The 20,280-nt window shown below is 38.5% G+C and overlaps 1 protein-coding gene across 1 annotated transcript in view; it reads right to left on the bottom strand.

Annotated features, from left to right (window-relative positions):
- The window catches only part of Dpp10 (dipeptidyl peptidase like 10), a 794,281-nt gene that overhangs the window by 19,234 nt on the left and 754,767 nt on the right, over positions 1–20,280 (bottom strand). The window contains exons 18-19 of the mRNA XM_052200993.1: positions 14,431–14,529; positions 14,254–14,323 (exon numbers count right to left, since the gene is read on the bottom strand). Coding sequence (XP_052056953.1) covers positions 14,254–14,323; positions 14,431–14,529 — 169 coding nt within the window. The remainder of the gene's footprint in view (positions 1–14,253; positions 14,324–14,430; positions 14,530–20,280) is intronic.

Below are 20,280 nucleotides of genomic sequence, written 5' to 3' on the forward strand. Positions count from 1 at the left end.
GCAAAAGGTATTTAATCTCTGTTCCATCCTGAGAAGGTGCATGACCCTATTTCCACAATGGACAATAAATAAACAGTTGGAAAAAGCAAAAACTGTCTCTCTTATTAAGAACTGTAGGGGCCATGGGGGAAGCCTTCATAGTACAGAGCCACTTAAATCTCCCAAAGAAGGGCCCTCCACATTCCTGGGCACAAAGCTAAGCCAGAGTTCCCCCTCCCCCTAGTCCTGGGCTAGTCTTCACAAGCCTGCTTAAGTCCTCTTCATTCCTGACTCCATGCAGTATCCAGCAACAACTGGATGCCTGGGAGCTTGGGTAACTCTGCCTCCTCTGCCTCAACCTGCCTTGTTTCTCACCTGAGTTGGAGCCCCCATCCTAGGCTGCATTCTTCCACCCCTGAGCAGTGCATGCTTAGGTCCTTCCTACCAGCCTGTCACCAAATGGGGCATAGTGTAAAATACAGCCTAGTTCCCTGCCTGTCTGTCAGAGCTGAGGTCACACTTGTGCAACCACAGCTCTTGTTGCCTTCCTTTACTGGGGACTGTTCTCCTGCCTCTGCCCCCTCCTCTCCTCACACGACCTAGCTCAATCTGGTAATGTTCACCCTGGACTCTGCAGTATCCCTGACTCTGACTCTGTTTTCCCTTTTATCTTCAATAAGCCTTCTCCTCCACTATACCCCAAAACAGTCATGTTCTTTTCTTATTTATTTTTCCTTTATCTGGTGCTAAAAATAGAGATGAGTCATGTTCTTTTTACTTCCTCCCTCCCTCCCTCTTTCCATCTCTCCCTCCCTCCCTCCATCCCTCCCTCTCTCCCTTTCTCCCTTCCTTCCTTCCTTCCTCCTTCCTTTCTTCCTTTCTTTCTTTTTCATTCAGTTACTTTGACTACATTCCAAGAATCCTCTATGTGTCAATTTCTAAGTCATATCTAGTTTCTCAAACTCTAAAAAAGCAGTATTTATGTCCAGAAATCACTGTCTTGGCTCTTCTCAGGCTGGACAACAGAACATCTGCTAAAAGCATGGGCCCTGCATGTAGTGGTTTTAATCGGTTTGCCTCCTCCCCCCCCCATAGACTGTTTGAATATTTGGACACAGGGAATGGAACTGTTCAGAGAGGTATGGCCTTGTTGAGGATGAGTGGCCATGATGGAGGAAGTGTGTCACTGCAGGGATGGGTTGGGGTGAAGATGGGCTTTGAGATTTCTTCATATGACTGGGCTTTTCCCAGTGTGGCTGATAGTCCCTTCCAGGCTGCCTTCAGATTAGACCGTAGAACTCTCACCTTCACTAGCACCACACCTGCCTGAAGGCTGCCATGCTTCCTGCCTTAAAGATAGTGGACTAAACCTCTGAAACTATATGTTGGGGATTTGATTCATGCTGGAATGGGAATTCACACATCCACTGCCCATCCCTGCCAATTTGTTTTTCTGACTGGTCAAAGAAAGCCAGCAGCCAGTGGCTGGTCAGAGAGACCTAGGTAAAATGTTGAGGATTCCCAGAGAAGAAATACAGGACAAGGAGATGAAGGATCTCCAGGACAGAAGGAAGGAGGAGGATGCAAACGTGAGACCATTGGAAAAGAGCCAACCACATAAGAATCAGGGAAAAGTGGCCCCAGGGGTAGCAGTGTTAAAGTATAGATTTTAGAAAGTAATAACTAAAGAATATTGGAGGGGAGAGTATATTAGCGGCAGGGAGGTTTAGAAGTGGCCCAGACATTAAGTTAATTTAGGCCATATTAACCATAAGCCATCATGGTTTTGTGTGTGTGTGTGAATCCAGAGCCCTTTGGTGGGTTCACAGAAGGCACATGCATCGCCTGTGAGCAAAGAAAGATTTAACAATTGACCCCTACAGCTATAAGCCAACCCCAATGAAATGTTGCCTTTTAAAGAGTTGCCTTGGTCATGGTGTCTCTTAACAGCAATAAAACCCTACTTAAGACACTGAATTTTTCAAAGACCTGTAAAAAAAAAGTTCCTGTCGGTCAGGAAGTGCCTCTTTCCTTATCATATATCTTTGGTTGCATACCAAAGCCCATGCTGGCCTCCAAGCTACTTCAGTCCTTATTCACACAAATTTGTTATAAAAAGTCCATTCAGCTTCCTGGCTGTTTTCTCCTCCCAGACTTCTCCTCCACTATAGTAGCTCCCAGGCTGTTAGAGTTCATAGGCTTCCCTCCTCCCAGTCACCCACTTAGCCTCTATATAACAGCAAGGTCATCACTCCAACTCCTGCTACCCCAATCATTCTTGCTTTATTCAGAGATAGCCCTGGCCATAGCCTGTCTACTTCTTTTCCTCTCTGCTATGGAGTCTTGCAAATACCCCCATCTTTTTCTCTGTCTCTCTTTCTTGCTCCCTCCCACTCCCTCCTCCCCTCCCTTTCTCCCTCTCCTCCTCCTCCTCTCTCCCTCTTCATTTTCTTCTCCATCTCCTTCCCTCCCCTCTCTCTTAGAAATCAAGCAACCTTGCAGCAGCAAGCTCTGACTGGTGACAAAGGGACTATCAGGCAACCTGTCCAAGATGGGGCCATCAGACAATCCAGAGACAACCAAACACTTAATTATTAGCTGTACAGAGGTGACACATTCCCATGATTGCTGCTGCCTCATGTCCTCTTGCACTGAGGTCCCTATATAAGAGCCACATTTTCCTCGCCCAGAGGCAGCCACTGCATCCTTTTAAGAAACCGTCCACAAGAAACCTATTGCACTGTCTGATTCTGTCAGAACTTACCTAGTTCCATCTCTCTCTCTCTCTCTCTCTCTCTCTATATATATATATATATATATAATATATATATATATATATATATATATATATATATAAAACATACAATAAAATCTTCCCCCCCAATTATGGAATGGCTATTTTAGTGGTTTCTTTATTGCTCCCTCAGTCATAGCATGGAACTAAAACTTTAGGAAACTGTGATTAATGGGCAATAGTTGTTGTAACAAATAACAAATGTTCTATGAGAGCAATTGTGTTCCTTAAGTTCACACAGTGAATTCCTGATCCCTGCCACCACAAGATGTGACAATATTCAGATACAGAGCTTTGGGGATAGAGAAAGTAAACTCTTAGGGTAAGCAGAATCCAGTCTTACTGTTGCTTTGAGAGTAGAAATTTGAAAACATAAGAAATGCTATAAACACTGGAACAACAAAGAGGGGTCAAGAACAATCGCAATGGAAGGTTACCATATTGGCACTTTGCTTATTTTTAGTGTTTTAAACTTAAGAACATACTGTATTTAGTGTATCATTTATTATATACTTAAAAATATGGTTACTGGAAATATGGCTCAACAGTTAAAAACACTTGCTGCTCTCCTGAAGGACAAGAGTTTGGTTCCCACCACTTACTATGGTGCCTGTACCTCTAGCTCTGGGTGTCTGGCACAGTGTTCCTGCCTCTCTGACACAGTATCCACACTCCCATGTACACACTCCCTTCCCACATAGACATAATAAAAGATAAATGAGTATTTTATAAATGGCAAAGTAATGTGCATTAATATAATAGAAATTGAATCTTTCTATTAATCTTTCCCTACCCATGCCCCACATTTCTCCTTTTCCTCAATATTTTTGGTAGACCATATGTCCTCATGCCAGGACCAGTGATTATCTATTAAAGACTCTCTGTTTTTGTCTTAAAGAAGATTGCATACCTTTTTACTCTTTCTCTAAATGGTGTCCAGCACATTCTCCTTAGCCAGAAATAAATGTTGTTTAGAAACTCTTGTGAGAGCAATAAAAGAAATGGAAAAATCTCCCTCTTTCTGTCCTGCTATTCATATTGTAACAAGGAGCCAAAAAGATAAGCTCCCATCACTACAAAAATTGAAACAGTGAACAGCCTGGATATTAATGAGCCAGGCCTAAAACTCAAAAATGGACTGTTAGTATTATCCACACAAAATTAACCTTGGGATAAACATCCTAGATAGCACATGAAAATAACAGAATAGAATCAACAGAAAATAGCCTTGGGACATCTCCCAGGCAAAAAACCGGAAATGAACAAGAAGGAAATACTATCTTCTAATGATGTCTGCTGTCTTATCTCACTACATTAATTCTTATCCTTTGGCCAATTTCCTTCTGAGATAATTTCTAAAGGCATCATTGAGGGAGTAGAAAGAGACTAGAAGAGGTTTTCTTTCATTTGCTTTAATGTTTACATCATCCTAGGGATAGAACATCTTTTTCCAGTTCCTTTTCATGATGAAAGGAATACACCTACATCGCTTGCCATTAAATGGGTACCCCAGAAAAATTTATAAGCAGGGCAAGCACAAAAAGATACACTATCTTCTTCATAAGAATATAATGACTATAAGCCATTTAGATATTAGTATGAAAAATAGTCTATACACTGGCTAAAACAATGTGGAGGTAACTTGGCAGATGTCTCTGTCACACTCCATGTGAAAAAGGTAGTCATGGCAATTCATGCCTTTAATTCCAGCACTGTGACAATAAAGACGGGGGAGGGGAGAGTGGGTGGGATTTTTGAGGCTTTCCATCTACCTGATTTATCTGAGTCAGTGAGCTCCAGTATAGTGAGAGACATTGTCTTAAAAAATGAGGTAGAGGGAAATTAATAAATATATCAGATATCAAGTTCTGGCCTCTATGTGCATATACACACATATATGCTCGCATGCACAGGTACAACCAAACACAGAAAATATTTTTTAATGGATAATAATATAAATATTTTAATGGTAATGTATAAATAGGGATGTTATCAGTTTCAATGGAAAATACTCAAACAAATTAAGAGGGTTACCAGCACCATGGCATAAGCAGAGGCACTGGGCAGTAGGGGTCCCAGGAGCAGTAGAATAGGCTTGTTGCCAGCACTGGCAGAAGTTGGGGAGTACAGATGATTGCATATCTTTTGTAGAGTATGGGGACACAGAGCTTTGTTTTATAGGCCTTGCTTGACACTGTAAGGGAGGGAAGACAGCTCTGTAAAGCAGCAGGAGCCCTGTTAGTGCTCACCAGCTCTTTGGAGAGCCTGTCCCCAGAAGGTGTGGCTTGAATTTGGTGGAGAGAGAGGAGCAGCAGGAAAAGAAGGCCTGTGGTCTCCCAGGGGAGAATAGATGGAAGCGTGCCTGGACAGAAAGAAATGAAGACAGTCCAATCTGAATACCAGAAGAGTGAAAAGAAAAACTGCAAGAAGTGGGAATGTCCCCAGGAATCTCATGCTGGGAGGAGAAAGAGAATATTCAGCCTTAGCAGCAGGGAGGGTGTTGTCTCCCTAAAACAGATTTCACATACTTCTGAGAACTCATCAGACCAACTTGTAGGATGAGACTGAAGCTCAGACAATGATGGCTCAGGTAGACAGGACTCCACTTTTTCCAGGACTGCTAAGATGTGTTACATATTCCTGGTCCAGTACTTAAATTTTACTTTCACTTTAGGACATTGAAGGGGTCACTGGATTTGTTTATTCCTCTTTCAAATGTAGCCACAGAGGATATATCTTATTTTTCTGCTTCTTATTCTTTTATTAGTTCATCTGTTCAATTGGCTTCTCAAGGAAGGTATTCTATACTTTACTTTCTAGAGCACATAGACGTTTCTCCAAGTTTGCTAACAAAAACATGACACTTACCTCTATAAAATGAATAAGTGCCAATTTTCTCAATACACACAATAAAAGTTGTAATTAAGTCATTTTAGTAAAATATTGAGACCCAAGATGGTGAATGCTGGTGAACTTACAGGAAATTAACAGATATTAATTACATCTGTCAGATTACAGACCCACTACACTAGATGCCAGATTTTCTCCCAAAGCCCAGATCTGGCCAAGTTTCCTTATGCCTGCCACTCAGAATACAGGAATGACAGCTTCCTTCTGTGACTGTGAGAGAATTCAGGTCTGAGTAGGAAATGAGGATGGGGAAGCATCTTAGAACCAAAGGAACTTTGAGGTGTAGTCGCACCCAATGTGGGACTTTGTTTGCTTCTGTGACTCCTGACACAGTACTGATGTTATGAAGTATAGACTTGCTAACACCCTGAAACCTGCAATAGTCTGATAATCCATATGTTCTTAAGAATTGAAAGATCCATCTCTCTGTTCAGTGCTCCCACTTGCTATCTACCATGGTAACTATCTTTCCTACTGCTCTCTGGGTTTGCAAAGAAGTCTCTCTGCTTCCGAATCCTATGGCCATGGTGTTCTTTCTCTCAGTTCTCCCACTTCAAAGTATGATCATGCCTGTCAAAGGCTGTAAGTCCCTCTCCTAGTAAATCTTAGCTGAAGGGTAATTTTGTGTCAGCTCCTTTCTATGAACCTTTGCTCATTCGGCTCATATTCAAATACTCAACCTGTACTTTACCCCAGGTATGGCACTGTGAAAATTTCTTGCAGTCATACAATACTGTTTTCCTACTTATTTAGCTGTATTGTAGAAATCCGAATATCAATAAAAATTTGGCAATATAAGATGTTTAATCTTATTTTACTGCACTGTATCAAATAAACAGAAACAGCAGGCCAAATGCTAGTGATGAGCAATGGCTTATAGCATAACCATCTTACAAATCAATACATTGATTCAGAAATAAAGGAACGACAAAAAAATAGCAATTAGGTTACTTCAGCATTTAGCAATAATGGCATTGTAAGAATTCACTTCAGTATTAGGCATATGTGGCTCATTTCTTCAAAGCACAACAAAACCTCACACTTTTTAGCCAGCAAAGGACTAAGAGATCATGCTGTACATCTGCATTTTTCTGAGTTTTATATTCTCCTCTCTCTCTCTCTCTCTCTCTCTCTCTCTCTCTCTCTCTCTCTCTCTCTGTGTGTGTGTGTGTGTGTGTTGATAGGATAAAATGCAGTGAGGTCAAGGAACTCTGCCAGGACCATGCCAAGATTTACCTCTAAGAAATTATACCATGCAACAAATCTAGTATAAGAGATTTATTGGGGCAACTGAGAGTGAAAGAGTGTGTGGTTATAAGGAAGAGATAGAGGCAGACATAGAGATATGGTAAGGAAGAAACAGGGAATAAAAGAGATATGTGTGTGTGTGTGTGTGTGTGTGTGTGTGAGAGAGAGAGAGAGAGAGAGAGAGAGAGAGAGAGAGAGAGAGAGAGAGAGAAGGGAGGGAGGGAGAAAGAGAGAGAGAGGGAAGGACACTAAAGAGGGACATGAGGGAGTTTGAGGAGAGAAAGATCTAGGATGGGCATTGGCTCTTTTATGTGCAGCAGTTAGCACACCTTGCACATCTGGCATGGCAAGTGATGGTGTAAGCTGCTGCTAGGCACCTAAGGCCAGATCAGTGGGAATATATATTTATAAACATTGTGTGTGTGTGTGTGTGTGTGTGTGTGTGTGTTTTCACATATAGAGGTCATACAATGACTTTCAGAGATAATTTTTCTCTTTTGCCTGGGGGATCCAAGTGAAATCTTTTTTTTTAAGAATATTTTTTTATTCGATATATTTTTTATTTACATTTCAAATGATTTCCCCTTTTCTAGACCCCCCACTCCCTGAAAGTCCCATCAGCCCCCTTCCCTCCCCCTGTTTTCCCACCCAACCCTTCCCACTTCCCTGTTCTGGTTTTGCCCTATACTGCTTCACTGAGTCTTTCCAGAACTTTTGACTTGGCAGTAAGCACCCTTAACCACTGAGTCCTCTTTCTGGTCTCATCGTCCTGATAAAGCTTCATCTTTAAAAAAATATGGTCAATATATATATATATATATATATATATATATATATATATATATACATATATATATATACCTATCACATCTGGTCCTCAGTTTTCTTTATCTATAAAACAAGAATTATGATACCTATCTTGCTGTTTTCATATAATTGAAATAAAATTACTTTCTAAAGAAAAGGAAAGGTGTTGTGGACTTTATATTTAATAGGTGAGCATATTTTGAGTTCCCATATCAGGTATGGAATATTTCATATGTGATAAAGGTACTGTCATCAGCATAGAGGAAGCATTACTGTTGTTCATGTTTAACAATCTGTAAGGAGGTAATGAATGTGCCTCCCGTTAGCATCTGAGGAGAGCATTAAGACAACAAGAAATAAAAGCTTCCAAAGCCTCTGACTTCTGTCTTTGGCTATTTGGTTTTGCTATGGCTTGGATCTATAATGTGATCCAGAGGTCCTAGGGTCAAATACATGGTCCCCATTCCAGGACACCATTTGTAGGCTTTTGCACTTCAATGCTGCTGGCAGGTCTTGGATTCACTGCAGAGGAATCTTAAAAGCATTTTGAACTGTAAATTCAGAAGATCACAGAAGCAAAAGAACTTGACTAGATTTAAAACTTGTCTAGATTCAATTATGTAATCATTGATAATCATTCAGTAATTTTTATGATATGGCAAAATATACTGGCAGACAATGATGGGTAATATAAGGAAGAGAGAATTCTTTGAGTTTGTTTATGTAGTGGATGACATTGATGGATTTCTGTATATTGAACCAACCCTGCATCCCTGGGATAAAGCCTACTTGATCATGGTGAATGATTAATGTGTTCTTGAATTTGGTTTGCGAGAATTTGATTGAGCATTTTTGCATTGATGATCATAAAGGAAATTGGTCTGAAGTTCCCTTTCTTTGTTGGGTCTTTGTGTGGTTTAGGTATCAGAGTAACTCCTGCTTCATAGAACAAGTTGGGTAGTGTCCCTTCTGTTTCTATTTTGTAGTTTGAAGAGTATGGGTATTAGGGCTTTTTTGAAGATCTGACAGAATTCTTCACTAAAGCCATTTGGTCCTTGGATTCTTTGGTGAGGAGATTTTTAATGACTGCTTTTATTTCTTTAGGGGTTATGTTGCTGTTTAGCTGGTTTATCTGATCCTGATTTTACTTTGGCACCTGGCATATGTATAGAAAATTGTTCATTTCATCCAGATTTTTCAGTTTTGATCCTTTGTAGTAGGATCTTATGATTTTTTAAATTTCCTCAGTTTCCATTGCTATATCTCCCTTTTCACTTCTGATTTTATTAATTTGGATGCTGGCTCTGTTCCCTCTGGTTAGTCTGGGTAAAAGTTTATCTGTCTTGTTGATTTTCTCAAAGAACAAGCTCCTGGTTTTGTTGATAATTTGTATAGTTCTTTTTGTTTCTACTTGGTTGACTTCAGCCCTGAGTTGATTATTTCCTGCCATCTATCCCTCTTAGATGTATTAACTTCTTTTTGTTCTAGAGCTTTCATGTGTCATGTCAAGCTGCTAGTGCATGTTCTCTCTAGTTTCTTTTTTTGAGGCACTTAGAGCTATGAGTTTTTTATCTTAGCACTGCTTTCACTGTGTCCCATAAGCTTTGGTATGATGTGCCTTCATTTCTCTTACATCCAAAGTCTTTAATGTCTTTCTCTATTTCCTCCTTGACCAAGTTATCATTGAATAGGGCATTGTTCAGCTTCTATATATATGTAGGCATGAATAATCTTCCAATTAGTGTACTGAGGCAACATGTTACAAAAGAAAAGAGCTGTTTGCTTAACAGATGAAAACATGAAATGCTTATTATTCTCTATTGCATATTAACACTAAGGACACAGTGAATTATCTAGAAATATGCCATTATATATTATTAGTGCTTTTTATGTTGGGCAAAGAATGAGGCTGCATGAGCAAATACACACTGATGCAAGATCAAAGTGATGTACTCAGCTTGGGAAAACACTTTCTTAAGTCTAGAGGAGCCAGTTGCTCTTCTGAGTGGATGGTGCTCTGATTGCCACATTGTCTGGGTACCTATGCTTGTCCTAACAAAGGGTAAAAAGACAACTTAGAAAAAGGACATGGAAGACAACTAAAATACGGAAAAGCCAAGCAAAAGAAAGAGTGGCTCCTAGAATAGATCATCTACTGGCACAGTGCTTGAAGAGGATAAGCTTACAGAAAACACCATCAATCAAAATATCAAGGTAAGAATATAATTCCATGACTTCAATGACAATCCCATCTATAGTACTGTTTGGTTGATTGATTGATAAATAGGTTGATTGATTGATGGTATTTTGTTAGTTTGTTTTGGACTCTCTCTCTCTCTCTCTCTCTCTCTCTCTCTGTGTGTGTGTGTGTGTGTGTGTGTGTGTGTGTGTGTGTGTAAATGTGTGTGACAGGGTTTCTTCTGTCCTAGGATGGGCTCAACTTAGAATTTAGCCCAACGATGACCTTGAATTCTTTTCATCCTTTTGTCTCCTCAACCTGAATGCTGAGAGTTTAGGCTTCACTATTACTCTGATTTATCAGTGCTGTGACAGGACTCAGGGTCCCTGAATATTATACAAGTAATCTATAAATTGAACTATATCTCCAGATATCCCATTCAGTTGTACAACCATCTCTCCAGTCTATGAAATGTTTTCTGACTCTTTGTAGACCAGATCCAAAGAAATCAAGACACTACAGTCACTAAATCAACATTTATAATTTACTAAGTTGTACAAGCCTGGCTATATTTTCTCAGTAATGTTTAACTTGTAACTGTTGAAGAACACAATTAACTATTGCAGTTTTATAAAGGGAAGTCATATCACCACTGGAAAAAGGCTGTTTTTTTTCTTAGAATAAAAAGTGTCCCTTTCAATCCTAGCAATATCATACAGTTCCTCATGCAGTAGGATTTTCCAGTTATATTGTCACTTTTCAGGAAAAAAAAATGACTGGAAATATTGTACTGTGCAAATTAAATTCTTCTTAGAAAGACAAAAAAAACATCAATTAAAGAAAAATCGCCTCTATGTATGTAACATCTACTTAGTATTTTTAGCAAAAAATTCTAGAAATGATGTTTATCAATAGAAGTTAAATTTTAACTTGTTTGTTTATCCACAATATATTGTGCACAGTTCCTTAGAGGTGATATCTTTAAGCCATTGAGTCAGAATAAAGTGAATTAATATATCATATGAGCAGTACCTACCAGTAGAAATGAAAGCCAGAACGTAACACCTGCTTTCAGTCTTTCAGCAAGCCAGAATGTAGTAATGTAAATTCCAAGAGCCTGACTATATTACTTCATCTGCTTTGGTAGCATACACCTGTTAAAATACTTTATAGGTCCTATATCACACATTTCATATTTATACTGTTATATTTAAATGTATAAAATATCACCATCTCTAATAAAAGTAGGATTATGTGTGCAACCTATTAAGTGCTATCTGCCAGTGTTTATGTATCAGATAGCATTGTGATTATATATAATCTATTAAACAAGTATGGTTATACTTTGAATTTATTAAACACTAAGTGCAAGTGTTTATGCTCCAGACAATGTTTTCATTTTGTATAAACATTATGCATATAAAATTCATTGTACATTGTGCATATGTAAGGACACAATGTTATCCACAATTTGTACATAGCATAGCAATAGCTTAAAAACATTTAACAGTGAATTTTAAACCCTAAGAGCTCCAGTTGGAAGCTAGTCACAACCAACAACTTTACCAGTGTGCTTCCTTAAAAGAGACTCGGATGATCTTTTTCTGTGCAATGGATTTTTAAATTAACTTCTTTTATATCCTGGTTATTCATAATCAACCAGATAAAAGCATAAATTTGAAGGCTGGAAGACCCAGTTAGTTTCCTGCATCACAGGGCAAACATCTCAATATCTGGCCAACCTTCCCCAGTGAGTACCACATCCCTGCAACAGGTAGACAAGAAAGCATGAATACCTGTCTCTGAACCCATTTTCATAAAGGAACCATGCTACAAACACAACATCATCCTTTACCTTCCACATTGTATATGGGTCATGGTATCCTGAAGAACCTAGTACCTTTTACCTGAGGAAAATTTGCTTTGTAATAAATTTGAGACAAAAGTAACAAGGACAACAAAATCTCTGTTCCCAAAAGGAAACATGACTCAAACACAAGACTATTCTTCTAGCTAAACTGCTACTGTTTTTCTTTCTGCTGAGCCTACTTCTAGGGGTGGAGGGGGAGAAGAGGATCATGGGACCATCACCCCAGTATACAAGCACCCTTCCCAATCATGAAATTCTGGGCCAATTGCCCTGGTCTCAGAGTGTGCATCCTCTAGAGACTAATTGTTGGGAAATGTAGCCAGATGAAGTCATAAAACCTGCTGGGAACAGGGCTACCTTAAGGTCACCCATGCTCCTGCCTGCAACCCCTCCCTCATTACTCTGTAACTAAGCCTAATAAACTCTTCTCAGGACTGAAGAAATCATGATTAAGTTTGATCTTGAGATATTAGATGAAAAGGTAGATGTTTATATCTCCTTCAGGAAAATTATTTTGACAACTAAGGAGGCAACATTTTTTATTTCCCCTTTTTCTTATTTTCCCTTTTTCTTATTTCAATATCTTTAGTATGTTCCTTAACAAACCATATGCAAAGAATAAATCTGGTTGGAGGGAAGAGCCAAGGAAGGGTTAACAAATGGTATGTAGAAAATTACCACTAGAAATTGCAGCTCCTTCTGCCTCTGAAGGGGAAGATAATGTCTGGACCTGAGTTAGACCACTCAAAATCTACATAAAGTATCCCCAGTGTTGGGGCTGGAGAAATGGTTCAGCAGTTAAAAGCACTGACTACTCTTCCAAAGGTCCTGAGTTCAATTCTCACAACGATCTGTACAGCTACAGTGTACTCATATACATAAAATTAATAAATAAATCTTAAAAAAAGGACAAGATTTTTTTTTAAAAAAAAATGTATCCCCAATGTGATGATGCATACTTGTAATCTCAGAGCTTGGAGGTAGAGCTAGCCAGCCAGCCTTGCTTCCTCAGGAAGTTCTAGGTAATGAGAAATCCTGTCTCTGCAAAAAGACAACTGACACTGACTAACATTGATGTTTGTCCTACACACACACACACACACACACACACACAAACACACACAAACATGACAAATTAGTGGCATAATGTATACTAATTGTAAACCAGTATTCCAAGTCTATGAATCATATATATTAGAGAAGCACAGTGGAGACCTAGAGCAAAGAATGTGTTACATTTCATTTAATACAGATAGGGGCTAAATTATTATGAATTACTATGAAGAAAATTATGACACTTTCCTGAAGACCTAAAGATAATAGGTGGCAAACTAGACTTTGAACAAGCAGACTTAACTCCAGAGTAGTCATCCTGTATACTTGGAAAACATAAGACATGTTCATTTTTAATTGCCAGTACTAACTCACTGAACATAACTCTCCATAATGTAAAACATTGTGCATCAATATGCTATTAAGTTTCTTAGTAAATCAGTAACTAGTAAGCCTCAGGCACTCAAGGCTAAATGAACATGACCTCAGTTACCATGAGGTGTTAGTATCTCTATGCTGAAGTCTATACAGTCCTGATTTCATAAAAAGTATGAATAAATTCAATTGTAAGGCTCTTAGACTCTAGTTTCTAAAACAGACTTTCTTTCTCTTGCCACAAGTCAAGGAATGTGAAATAAAAGAGCAACACAGACAGAGCTAAATGTTGAAAATAAAAACAATGTGTTTGTTCATTTTGCACATACACTGATCAAGAATACAGTGCTTCAACAATTATTAAACAGATATACACAAACCAAGCTTCCTGGTATCAAATTTCAAATAACAGATTTATTATAGTATTGAGGATGTATCAAAAAATAAACAAAACAAATACTCTCACACAATAAGTCATCCATTTAGCTGACAGACTTCCTAGCTTTAGTGGTGAGTTTTTAGCTGTCTGTTTGACAGAATTTAAAATCATCTTGTAAGAGAGTCTTAACCAGGCAATTATCTATATCATGTTGGCTTTGGGCCCATCTATAGGAGATTACATTGACTTTGAAGTGATGTGGAAGGATCCAATCCACTGTGAGTAGCATCATTCTCTAGGCATGAAGACTTGAATTAAATAAGATTGGAGAAATTCAGCTGAGCACAACCAACAGAGCATATATGAATTAATTTCTTTATTCTCTTGATTTTGGATATGAAACAAGTATCTATTTGATTTATCTGCCTTGACTTCTTCACAATGATGGCTGTAATTTGGAATCACTGCCCAAATAAACTCTTATTTCCCTAAGTTGTGTTTCATCAAGGTATTTTATCCCAACAGCAGAAATGAAACTAGAACACTAGCTAAGCCAGAACAGTTCCATTTTTCATTTAATAAATCTGTCATCTGAGGCACAAAAGTCTACTTATCAAATCTCGAGATTCATTTATTTTAATAAAATGTAAAATACTTACATTATTAATAGAAGAGCATACTGGTTATTCTCCACAAAATCTTTGGGAAAGGACAACTGTAAAGGAAGTTCTTTTAAAGAAAGAGCAAAATATTAAAGATGGAGAGTCATTTAAATATAAAAGTATAAGATGCAGAGAAAGCTGTTCTTGAAGGGTGTATCATGTGCCAATTTTTACCATAGTCATCAATGTGAAGTATTCTAATCTCTCTCTTTGCGAGCTTCTTCTTCTGAATAGTTTCTTTCATCATAGAATTGCTTTCCAAGATGAAATACTCTGAAAATCAGAGAATAAGTGTCTGTGGAACACCCTTCCATAAATGGTTCATCCACACCATACACCAACCTCCCACCCAAGGCACAGGGACTACTGTGAAAAGGGGGAAAGAAAAGATTATTAGAATCACAAATCAAGGTGGACCAACAAAAAGCAATGTCTTCTGGACATGACAGAAACCATTGCACTCATGAACTCAATGGTTTTCTACAAACTCTGAAGTCAGTGACATTTCAGCATGGAATGGGGAGGGGCTCAAAAGTCCACACTTCTAGTCAGGGAACTACTGACTGCTAGCCAAGGAGAAGAGATTTCTCTTTAAACTTGTGGGTTGGTCATGCTCTAGTGGATATCCCCATACCCATGTGTTTGTTAGCAACACAAAGTGAACTTGTGAAGTTTTAGAGAAAAAAAATAAGAGTCATGCAGTCAAAGGGGGCTCGTTTTGATGATGAGAATGGTCAAAATACAGTGTATGCATCCATGAAATCTGCAAATCATAAACGTAATCTACTAAAGCATTTTCTAACTGAAAAAGAGCATAAGGATAGCTACATTCTATCCAATAATTAGGGGTCAATCCACTACCATAAAATATCAGGCTACTACTACTTCTCAGGCATTGTGCCAGGTACAGAGGAAAAACTGCACTTTGTCCCCTCAGCCACTGCAGGTGTCTTCCAACTGAACTTCAGCATTTCAGTGAATTTCCTCCCACTTGTTCTAGTACATGGGAATTACCATTTATGTTTTCAAAATAAAAGTGTGATCACACCACTACTCTCCTTCAGAATATTTAAAATACAAAAATTAGGTAGCTGAAAATGAGATAAAAACAGGATTATTTGGATACCATTATGAAAACTCAGGAGAAGAACAAAATGAAGTCAGAAGGAACAACCCAAAAATGACCTACACACTATCAGTCTCAGATGAGAATGTTAAAACTGAATGTTCAATAAGCCAGAAAAAGCACAAACACACATTCCAAAACTAAACAGGCAATAAGCAGATGCTAGTCCAAAAGCTCAAAATAAACAATTTACAATTCACCCAGCACAGGAAGCTCAAGAAGAAGGAGGACTTAAGTGAAGGTGCTATGGTTCCTCTGAGAAAGGGAACATAGTACTCACAGGAGCAATAAGGGAGGCAACGTGTAGAGTAGAGTCTGAAATAAAGGCCACCTAGAGACAGCCCTATCTGGGGATTCATCCTATAAACAGTCACCAAACCCTGACACTATGACAAGAAGCATGTACCAAAAGGAGCATGCCATGACTGTCTCCAGGGGAGGGGGGGCTGACAGAGCCCTACAAATACAGAGGCAGAAACTAGCAGGCAAGTATTGGACTGGGCTTGGGTCCCCATCGGAGGATCTGGAGGGTAGTTCAGAGGAGCTGAAAGGGTTTATAGCCCCATGGAAAGAACAATGACTTCGGACACCCAGATAACCCAAGACTCCCAGGGACTAAACCATCAACCAAGGGGTATACATGGTTCCAGCCAAAAATGTGGCAGAGGAATGCCTTTATGTGGTGTTTGGTCAGGTAAAGGCTCAATAGAGGTCCCAACAAAGGGAAACTGACAGGGGTGGGGAGTGGGGAGGAGGTGGGAGTGTGTCGGGAAGAAGGACATATACATGGAGGCAGGGGGTGGGAGGAGGGGTAGGGAATCTTTGGGGAGGGGGGCCTTTGGGAAGGGGAAATTGGGAAAGGTTTTACCAGTGGCAATGTAAATGAAGAAGATACTCAATTAAAAAAAAGATGTATGATAATTATTGTCTACGAAGAAAAATCTGCTAGTTAGATCAATAGAGTATTATATGCTGCAAATGCCACCGATGAACTGGAAAGTTAGCAAAATACTAACAATTAAAAGTTTAAAAATTGATTGATTTTCCTGGGAGATGGCTCTTCAAGTAAAGGTGTGTGGTGTGTCCTATAGCCTTATTAACCAAGGGTGATCCTAAGGACCCATGTGGTAGGAAAGGGGCAAATTGTCTTGTCTCCTGATGTGTGAATATGTGCTGTGACATAGGGATGACACACAAGGAATAAATGAAAGTAATTTAACTTTTTAAGTTAAATTAATAACTTAATTAATTTATTGTTAAATTAATAACTATAAATGTATGTAGTCAACTTGCTAGCATTTTATTTACATTTTGTTACATACAAAAAAGCATCTGGGGATAGTTTACATGCTAAAGTAAGTAACCCTTTTTATGTCTATATATGTGTGCATGTGTTTGAAAATATCTGGGTCTTTGATGTTTCCCAGATATACAACATAGATTTTAATTTATGAAACATGTGTTTTAACTAGATAATTTCTAGGTATTGCACCAATATTATGCTAAGTATTTTAAACCACTTTTCATTATTATCATCTTGGTAATATATTTGTATTTTGTGTGTGTATATATATATATATATGAAATTATTATATATTTTCTCATTTTAATAGTTTTTTCTAATAGAAATTGCTTATTTTTTTTTAAAAAAAACACAGAAAGCTAATATTTTTACAACTATTTCTTCTTCACATAAAGGCAGTTTTCCTCGTATTATTCTTGCCTCTGCTTGGCTATGTCTTCTAACAGAATGTTGTATAGAATGGGCTGGAGAACACAAGCTTGCCTTCCTAGATTGCAGAGCAGCATCTGTCTTCCAGTGTTACACACGATGCCTGCTATAGTTTCCTTGTGGATGTTGTCATAAAGTTCACGCATTTCCTTTACATTTTTGTATTGCTCATTTGAAGGTATTATGACTGTATTGTTAAGTGTCAAATTTATCAAGTGTTTTTTTTTTCTTTTTTAAAAGTTCCCAAATTTATTGAAAGACAGTGAACACACATTCGAGTGTTGAGGAGTTCAGCAAACTCATATTGTATAATATACATTATAATTAAACTATTTAAAAGTCAATGATTAATACATATTTTTTTAATTTATTTTTTTTGTAACTTACATGTTTATTGTATTGGCTATTTTCTTTTTTTTCTTTTCTTTTTATTCGATATATTTTTATTTACATTTCAAATGATTTCCCCTTTTCTGGCCCCCCACTCCCCAAAAGTCCCATAAGCCCCCTTCCCTCCCCCTCTTCTCCCACCCACCCCTTCCCACTTCCCTGTTCTGGTTTTGCCCTATACTGCTACACTGAGCCTTTCCAGAACCAGGGGCCACTCCTCAGTTCTTCTTGTACCTCATTTGATGTGTGGATTATGTTTTGGGTTTTCTAGTTTTCTAGGTTAATATCCACTATATATTTTTTATTTATATTTCAAATGATTTCCCCTTTACAGGATCCCCACTCCCCAAAACTCCTATAAGCCCTCTTCCACCCCCCCTTCCCCAATCAACGCCTTCCTGCTTCCCTGTACTAGTATTCCCCTACACTGCTGCACTGAGCCTTTTCAGGACGAGGAGCCTCTCCTTCCTTCTTCTTGGGCATCATTTGATATGTGAAGTGTTTCTTGGGTATTCTGAGCTTCTAACCTAATATCCACTTATCAGTGAGTGCATACCATATATGTTCTTTTGTGATTGGATTACCTCACTTGATGATATTTTCCAGTTCCACCCATTTGCCTAAGAATTTCATGAATTCATTTTTAATAGCTAAGTAGTATTTCATAGTGTAAATATACCACATTTTCTGTATCCATTCCTCTGGATACATTTGGATTCTTTTCAGCTTCTGGCTATTATAAATAGGGCTGCTATGAACATAGTGGAGCATTTTTCCTTATTACATGCTAGGGAATCCTCTGGGTATATGACCAGGAGTGGTATAACTGGGTCCTCAGGTAATATCATGCCCAGTTTTCTGAGGAACCACCAGACTGATTTCCAGAGTGGATGTACCAGCTTGCAATCCAACCAGCAGTGGAGGAGTGTTCCTCTTTTTTTTCACATCTGTACCAGCACCTATTTTCTCCTGAGTTTTTGATCTTAGCCATTCTGACTGGTATGAGGTGAAATCTCAGAGTTGTTTTGCTTTGCATTTCCTGGATGACTAAGGATGCTGAACATTTCTTTAGGTGCTTCTCAGCCATTTGATATTCCTCAGGTGAAAATACTTTGTTTAACTCTGTTCCCCATTTTTTAATAGGGTTATTTGGCCCTCTGGAGTCTAACTTCCTGAGTTTTTTTGTATATCTTTGGTATTAGTCTTCTGTCCGATGTAGGGTTGGTAAAAAAAAATCTTTTCCCAATTTGTTGGTTGCCATTTTGTCCCACTGACAGTGTCCTTTCCTTACAGAAACTTTGTAATTTCATTAGGTTCTATTTGTCAGTTCTCGATCTTAGAGTATAAGCTATTTGTGTTCTGTTCAGGAAAATTTTCCCTGTGCCCATGTGCTCACGTTTCTTCCCCAGTTAAGTGTTTTTTCTTTTTTTTTTTCTAAAATCCTTTGTGATTCTTGAATAAATAAGGGAGTCACATTGAATTGGGTGATTTCAGCAATATGAAATGAACAGACATTGTATAATCATAAATTGCTAGCCATTTAATACATACTAAATGTAATAAGTAGTAAATGAGTTTCACACCTAAATTCATGAGAATTTCTCTTCCTCCTTCCCCTCTCTCCTGTGTACTGGAAGAGGTGATGGCACAGCAGCTGTCTTGAGGAGGCCACAGAGCAACCTCATATGGAGCCTTGGCTGCAGTCCATCTCTATGTTTTTGTTTGATATAGGGTCTCTTACTGGCCAGTGAGCCACAGGGATTCCCAGTCTATGCCTACTCAGACTGCTATGATGAGTGCAACCCTTATTGCTCATTACAATTCTGGGAATGAATTCAGATCCTTGTGCTGGCAAGGTAAGCAATTAACCCATGGGAACATTTTAGCAATACTTATTCTATTCTCCTCCTCCTCCTCCTCCTCCTCCTCCTCCTTCTCCTCCTCCTCCTCCTCCTCCTTCTCCTCCTCCTCCGATTCCTCCTCCTTCTCCCTCTCTTCCTCTTCCTCCTTCTCCTCACTTTCCTCCTCCTCTTCTAGTTTTATTTGATTCTAAATTTAGAATAAAGGTAACAGATGGTATAGCCTCCCTTCTTTTCTTAGACAGGGTCTCATTACGTACCCATGCTGGATTTGGATTTTTAAATATTTGCTTCCATGGTATTCAGTTTGCTTCTTTTCTGATGAAATACATATAATTAGATTTTACAATTGTCATGCCCATCTTGGTAGATCTAAGACTTTTGTAATGTTTTCTCCTTTATCATTAGCTTTTTGCAGTTTCATTTTTTCTGTCCATCAATATGATTCTTACAAAAAATTACCTTATTTCAATTTTTATTTCATTTTTAAATTTTTCAATAATATTTCAGTAATTACTGGCTATTTTTGAATCATCTATTTTAACAAGTCCCATTGCCTGTTTTATTACAGCCAGAGATGTGTCAGAGATACTGGTCCACTGTTAAGAGAAGTATTTGACCAGTTTTACTTTTTTTAATGTATTTTTGGAAGGTTTCTTCTGCTAATGTTGCAAACCCACAACCTAGTTGATACTTGCTTTGATAGTATCCACTTGCATTTGGTTTTCATTTCAACTGTTGAGTGTTCATTAATTTTTATTGGATTTTACTTATTTCCATTTCAAATGTTATCCCCTCTCCCAATTTTTCCCCAGAAACCCCTCCTATCATTCTTCCTCCTCCTGCTTCTATGAGGGTGTGCCCCACCCACACATCCACTCCTGCCTTTCTGCCCTCACATTCCCCTATATTGGGGC

Source organism: Apodemus sylvaticus, chromosome 12 (genome assembly GCF_947179515.1).
Source record: "Apodemus sylvaticus chromosome 12, mApoSyl1.1, whole genome shotgun sequence".
In the NCBI taxonomy this organism is placed as follows: Eukaryota; Metazoa; Chordata; class Mammalia; order Rodentia; family Muridae; genus Apodemus; species Apodemus sylvaticus.